Source organism: Lathyrus oleraceus, chromosome 4 (genome assembly GCF_024323335.1).
Source record: "Lathyrus oleraceus cultivar Zhongwan6 chromosome 4, CAAS_Psat_ZW6_1.0, whole genome shotgun sequence".
NCBI lineage: Eukaryota > Viridiplantae > Streptophyta > Magnoliopsida > Fabales > Fabaceae > Lathyrus > Lathyrus oleraceus.
This window is the reverse complement of record NC_066582.1, coordinates 467,579,000-467,586,451: the sequence shown is the minus strand read 5'-3', so window position 1 is coordinate 467,586,451 and position 7,452 is coordinate 467,579,000. Positions and strand designations below refer to the sequence as shown.

The 7,452-nt window shown below is 38.3% G+C and overlaps 2 protein-coding genes across 2 annotated transcripts; one reads left to right on the top strand and one right to left on the bottom strand.

The window, feature by feature from the left end:
• Positions 1-1,090: 1,090 nt before the first annotated feature.
• Positions 1,091-2,546, bottom strand: LOC127137993 (uncharacterized). Its single transcript, XM_051064401.1, has 2 exons — positions 1,899-2,546; positions 1,091-1,483 (listed from the first exon to the last, which is right to left on the bottom strand). Exons 1-2 carry the CDS (start codon positions 2,544-2,546, stop codon positions 1,091-1,093), a joined length of 1,041 nt encoding a protein of 346 aa, XP_050920358.1.
• Positions 2,547-6,583: 4,037 nt separating this feature from the next.
• On the top strand, positions 6,584-7,222 carry LOC127137992 (uncharacterized). The gene is made up of 2 exons (XM_051064399.1): positions 6,584-6,774; positions 6,877-7,222. Exons 1-2 carry the CDS (start codon positions 6,584-6,586, stop codon positions 7,220-7,222), a joined length of 537 nt encoding a protein of 178 aa, XP_050920356.1.
• Positions 7,223-7,452: the final 230 nt, after the last annotated feature.

Here is a 7,452-nt window from a genome sequence, read left to right as displayed (position 1 = left end):
GCTCCATAATCCATAATATTTTATTAACCGGGATGTCTTCGACTTTTCTAGTGATGAAGAGGGGTTTCATGTGGCTCTTCATGGATTCATTAGGCCTTTCGAAAAAAGCATTTTGTTCTTCAACACAGCCGTTGTTCATTATATAGTAACATATCGGCTTGTGAGCAACCATTTCCTTCTCAGTGATACTGTCATTGTCTTCGACTTCAGTAATCCGATTGAATTCCCTGGGCATTAAGGATGCCACTTCGACTAAAATGTATAAGGAAGCCTCTGAACCAGAGTCGAAGTTATCAGTTAACAATTCATCTTCGGCGGCCACCTGATTGTATTTCTCTCCGGACGTCTTACCTAAAATGTTGGGATCTCTTTTGGTGAAGTTTGGGTCATCCCTTTTCTTCACAATCACGTTGGTACTTGACTAAGCCTGATCCATCTCACCAGCTTCTCTTTTGGCTTTTCACCTTCTTTGTTCTCTTCTCCACTGAGATCTCGTCATAGGGTTTTTTCCTTTATAGTTCTCGGACACATGTGAAGTCCTTTTGTTAGACCGAAATTCCTGGCAGTAAGCCAGCGACGAACCTCTTTCAACCTCGAAGTTCTGCCACTTTCCATGACCATATTTCCTGCCATCAGTTTGCTTGACCCACTTTCCATTTGATCCCTCGATGCTTGGCTTAAAGGTCATGGGTTTGAAATTTCGCCCTGCTTGCTTGGTTTCGCTCAGCTTCACCATGGGGCTTTTAGGATCAGGATATCTCTTAGGATCAAAAGCCCTTTTTGGCTTACCCACTTGATGATTGTGGATGGCTTTATGGCCATTTTGGTGATTTACTCTCCTAATCCCTTCAAGATTCTGAGCTGCCTTTTTGTCGAAAACAACACTACACCTAGGGCATAGCATAACTTCTGACTTCTTTTTCTGACACCTTCGGAGGAAGTCCGATAGCGTTTCTTCCTCCTGAGGGAAGGAGATCTTGTTATACTCCTCCTGTCGATATTCATCATCGACCTCCATAGAGGTTTCTTGAGATAACTCCACCATATTAACCTCCATGTGGATATCCTCAGTAATATCCAACCTTTGGAATTATTTTTGAAGGTCGTCAGTGGCCTTGTCCATCTGAATGAAATTATCAGTTGTTTCTTTAGTAATCATCATTAACTTTGAACTTCCAACGTCCTCGACATCCGAGACTTCAACATTTCCCTTGTTGACATCCCCTGTATCCTTTTGGGCGAAATCATCAAAAGGTGCTTGCTCGAAGTACTCATGAACCCTAGACATAACAGGTCCATTGACGAAATCTCCAGTGACTTCTGTCATGTAAAAATCATCAGCGACTTCAATAAGGTTCACTTCTTCTGGCTCAGTATAATGAGCCTCAGCTATTTGTAGAGGATCGGAGTCGGTCTTCATTTGGCTTCGTGTTTTGTCTCCGAACTTGAGTCTTCCCTCTGGATGGCACTCTACACCAGGTCCCTGAAAAGAAAACATTGAGATGTTTTATGACCCAAAAACTATGGTATTTGCAAAACCCTCTTTTATTTGTTTATTCTAAAGGGGGTACTTTAGCACCCAGAGGTACTATCATCTGACCATCTTTGACTAGTAAGTCAAAAATTTCGTCACATTTTGTAACGTCGAACGTATATGTTTTCTTAGGAAACCTGTCATTCTTTTCAGGTTCGACAGGATTTTTTTCGTTCGAAGGGGATAAAACTTTGCATGCATATGGTGGCCCTTGTGTTAATTCAACAAGGTTGATCTCATTGTCGTCGAAGTCGGAAACTTCATGACATGAACCTTCGTCGTCATTCCTGAAATCGACATAGGCTACCCTTTTACCTTTGTTCGCCCTAGCCTTTTCTTCATTTAAACGTCCTACCTGTCAAACTCTGTGAGCTAATTGGGTCATATCCCTTAGGTATTGAGTATCTAATTTCTTTCTAGTCAAATAGTCAAGGCCCCCAGCAGCCATTTCGACCAATTCATGCTCTGGTATTTGCGTAAAACACCTGGCTTTAAGTAGTCGAAATCTGTTCAGATAGTCATCAATTGGCTCAGTGAACTTTCGTCTGACACTAGCCAACTCTTTCAAACTTATCTTCGTTTGCCACATGTAGAACTGCTCATGGAACATTCTTTCCAGTTGGTTCCATGTGTGGATCGAATTTTGGGGCAAGGTTGTGAACCATGTGAAAGCATTCTTCGTAAGAGAACTTGGAAAAAATTTCATCCTAAGGCTCTCGTCATTTGACATATCTCCAGACTCGATTAAATATCTTGCCACGTGTTCAACAGTAGACTTAGTAGTATCCCCAACGAACTTGGTGAATTTGGGGATTTTGGTCATGGGGGGTGCTTCCGCTTGTAAGATATACTCTGCTAAAGGCGACGTATAGTTTGGCCTTCTAAGGCCAAAATTTACCCCATTTCGAACCATAATCCTTTCGACTATAGTTGCTAGGTTATTATCTGCTGCCACATCGTCATGTCGAACTTGACGTATGATATCATCAGCATTTTGATTTCTATTCACCATTAACACCCTCGGTTCCCTGGGTACATGTGGTTCGATCCTAGGGGGTACTACTACTCCCCCTTGGTTTTGTGGGATCTGGTTAATGGTGAGGTCTTCCTCAAACGTGGCCTCTTGATTCTCTCTTACCCAATCACGAGGAAGAGGACGCTGGTGCTGAGGTATACCAAGAAAGTCAGACATTCGAGCCACGTGTGTTGTCATCTGTTGATTTGACTGAGTCGTATTCTGAATCAGAGGATTTAGCACAGTGGTCAAAGTCTGAGTTAACATTTGGACCATTTCATGATTGCTTTCGTCCATCTGTTACCTCCATGCCGCTGCAAAATTATTAGTAAGAGTAGGTAGTTGTGTTGGGTGTCTCAAACCTAAGGATTGGTTGGTTCGACCCATGTTTACCCCGGACCCTTGCACTAGAGAATTTATGTTGACCACCGGTTTCGGAAAAGTAGAACCCGCATTCTGTAGATTAGCCATCACTTAAGTTGGCATTCCATAGGGCTGCTCTCAACCACTAATGGTATTGAGAAACCAGGGGGTACCATCGACCTATTTGGAATATCTCTAATTGGAGAAGGAGTGTGAGGAGGTCCCTTAGGCCCAATGTAGGTTAAAATTGGTTCAATATGGGAGATCGAATGCATAAGCATCAAACTCACCATAGACGGAACTACTTCGGACGCATGCATTGTGGTCGTGTTTGCCCCTATCAAAGAAGAAGGGGGCGTTATATTACTAGTAGATGGATTTTGAGAGTTTTGAGTGTCTGGAGGATTCATATTCGCCACCCTCGTATGGGATTCTCTCCTTGTTCTTCGTTCATCATTTATGGCTATTTTACCACTTCTTAAAAGCATACAACGAACCTTTCTCCAAACAAAAAACTTAACAACCAGAACTACACACAATACGTAATATTAGCATTGGTCCCATTGGGCGTGCCAATTTGTTTACTTGGAAAATTGGTAAACAGCCGCTGATCTTCCAAATTTCTAAATTTGGTTACTCGTAGGATCGATCAGATTGATCCTAGGACATGTGCTAAGTGTTTTAGAAATATTGTAGTAACGAATAATCAAGACTAAGCGTCAAATCAGAGTTTAAAAGAAAACAAAGAACAAAGGGTGAGTTGAATGAAAAAGATCTTAAATTAGCGTTTGAAACTAATAAAAAAGAGTGAAGTAAACGACATAAATCATAAAGGATTTAGAAGTGACAAAGTAAATGTCGCAAGTACAGGAATCTTAAGACTGTAAAGTAAGTATTGAATGCAGGGAAAGAACGAAGAAATCTTAAAACTGCAAATGATAAAGTAAAAGGAAGGTGTTTTAAAAGAAGAAGTGAAGAAGTATATTTCTGGAAAAAAGTAAAGACAAATTTATATTGCTTTGAAATAACTAACAATGGTGTAGACAACGTACATTCTGCGTTTTACAATTCTTCTTCACACGAATACTTAGTAAATTTACAGATTTTGTATACAATTTGACACACACTTTTCTAACAATAAGACCCTATACTTATATTGGATCGAAATAACCGCTCTGATGGTTCTTCAATCACGTCGAGACACATGGCGCCTTGCATGCGCGCATTCATTCACCATGCTCCACGTGTGCTCTTACAATTTTTGACGAAGGCGAAATTCCCTCCTTTATTTGAATTTTGAATCTTTGATCGAAAACCATTTTCAACCGCTTCTCTAAAGAACTGCTCTGAAGTCTCAACCGCAAGCTTAATCTTTATCCACCTAGCCAAGTCGACTCACTTCCAGCTGGTCGAATACTACTTCTTGATCGAAACCAACTGTGCATATTTTCCAATTTTGGTAATTCTGGATGGGCGTCGAAAATATGAGCTAACAACATGATGATCATTCAGATGTAGGATATGTTAATTCAGACTATGTTGGTGATATGGATGATAGAAGGTCTACAATAGAGTATGTCTTTTCTTTAGCGGGAGGATTTATTTGTTGAAAATCAATTGTTTAATCCATAGTGGCCATATTGACAACTTAATCAGAGTACATGGTGGCAGGTTAAGCTTCTAGGATTGGTGAGAGAATTGTGTGTTGAGCAAGATGGAGTTCGGTTGCACCGTGATAATCAAAGTTCCATTTATTTAAAAACAATCTGGTGTATCATGCCAGGACCAAGCATATTGATATGAGATTTCACAATATGATGGACTTACTTGTATATGGACAAATATTCCTTGAAAAGGTTCATACTTCAGAGAATGTAGGTGATATATTGACCAAGTCCTTCATCAATGATAAGTTCATACATTTCTTGGACTTGTAACGTGTTTCTCAGTGGTAAATAAGAGGTGGTCGTCTTACAAGAAGTCTTCACAGGGGTTTGATATTCACCAAGATAAAGATTGTTGAGTATGTCTCATATTATGTGGAAGCTTGATGAGACCCTATCATTACATATTTTCGACAAGAATTTGGAGTATTTTCAGACAAATATGGAGCCAATACGAAGCAAAAGTTCCAAAGAAGTGCTTAAAATGACCAAGTGTGGAGAAAATAAGGACTTGGTAAAAATTGGTGAAAAAAGTCACAAAAGGACGGAAAAACTACTGGATTTCTTGTGCCCCATCACGCCTCATCATGGGTACGATAACAAGGTATCATGTGCACGATAAGAGGCATCGTGGGCACGACGAGCCTTCAATATATACTTTTTCTGACGCGTTCTAGTGGCTATAAAAGGGAAACTTTGGTACTTTTACAAGAGTCATGTGATTTTGACTGAAAGTGACAGAAAAAGGTACTAGGAGGACGATTTTGGGAGCATTCGAAGTCATTGAAGGCCAAACTCTTCAAGGTTTTCACATTTTATCTTTATCTTATTTATTGGTATTTCTTTGTATCAATATGAGTAGCTAAACTCCTATATATTAGTTTTTGTTTGATGAACTTATTTGGAACATATTGGATCACATGTTTAATTTGATGTTATATGGATAACTAAAGTTATATTTTTATTTAATTGCCTTTATTTGTAATGCTGATTATTTGTGAACGCACTAATAATATGATTTTAGGCGAGTAGGGATAACTGACCCTAAGCCTATGAGCCTGAACTAGGGAAATTAATCTACTTTCATCGATTGAATATGGATAAGATACCAATAATATTGACATTTGAATTAACATACTATAACAACACCTAACTTCACTTATATTTGTTGAATAGGAATAGAAGACCTCTAGTAGAAGTTAGTGAGTTGTACACCAAGGGATTTGGTACAATGGTTTCGTTAGTTCTCCATGAAAATATAATGATATTACCATGCGTTAATGTATTAAACATCAACAGGGGATAAACAAGGGATTCACGCTAAACCTAGTCGCTTTCTCGCATTAATTTCAGAATAAATTTACTTTTCGCATTAAAACTCGAAAAATGCCTCATAGTTACTTTTACTATTCACACAATGATTTTTTTTTTGTTAAATAGAAATCTATGTGGATATGATCTTTATTTTTATTACTTCGACACTATCGGTATACTTGTCGAGAAGTCATCATGTTTTTGGCACCGTTGTCGGGGATTGTTGATAATTCCAACAAGGCCACACCTGTACGACATTTTAATTTTAATTTTTTAATTTAGTTATTTGTTTTTTCATTTATTTTATTTTCTTTGATTTGGTGCAATATTACTGAAGGTATCTTTCTGGAGCAATAGTCAAACCTTGAATGCTAATCAAGGTACTACTCATCAAGCACAATATGCTCCATTATATAGGAAACCTTCACCACTTAAAGAAACTCTTAATGAATTCATTCAGGTAACTCAAAGCAACTTTGAACAGGTAAATAAGAAAGATGAGACCATGAGCAAGAACCATGAAGCATCAAAACAAAATTTAGAGATGCAAATAAGGCAACTGTCTTGACAAGTAGCCTCAATACCAGGTTCCGGTGGAGGATTTATTGGTAACACTATTGATAACCCAAAGAATGAGACCTGTAAAGCCATAGACTTAGATATGGGGTAGAATCAAGTCAGGGAGAGGGTGAAATGTGTGAAGAAGTATGGGATGTGGAAGAAGAGGTAGAAGTTGAAAACGAAAAAGATGTGAGTGAAGAAACAAGTGACTACTCTCTGAGGGGGGATACACTTGATAGTCATGAACTACCTTACTATGCCAACCCAACTTATCCAATCATTAGGAAGAAATTGAAAGCAAAAGAAGAAAGACTTTTTAAAAGGTTCAAATAAATGCTTACCAAACTTCAAGTAAGTATATCATTTAATGAAATGTTAGAATTAATGCCAAAATATGTTAAATTCATGAAATAATTTATGTCAAGAAAGAAGAAAGTAGGTATAGGTGAAACTGTTGCTTTGACATATGAGTGTAGTTCTTTACTCCAAAGAAAACTTCCACCAAAGTTGAAATATTCAGGAAGGTTTACCATTCCTTGTACCATAGGTGAAGAAAGAATTTCACATGCACTTTATGATTTGGGTTCTAGCATTAACTTAATGCCTCTTAGACTATTGAAGAAACTGAAATTGGGAGATCTGAAATCAACAAATATGACTCTTACATTGGTCGATCTCTTAATCACTCATTTGTATGGGGTCAAAGAAGATGTGCTCGTTAATATGGATGGATTGGTGTTTCCGACAAATTTTGTTGTAAGTGAATATTAATGAAGATACTAATGCTTCTCTAATTTTAGGAAGACCTTTCTTGGCAACCGAAAAAGCACTAATTAATGTGGAATCAAGTGAATTTACCTTAAAACTCAACAATAAAGAAGTAGTCTTTGATGCATGCGAGTGGATGCAACATGTTGAGGACTAGGATACTTGCTACAATGTTGAGGTGACCAAGGTTGATGAAAGAGTGAGAAAAGTAAAATTAACCGATGTGAGGGTAC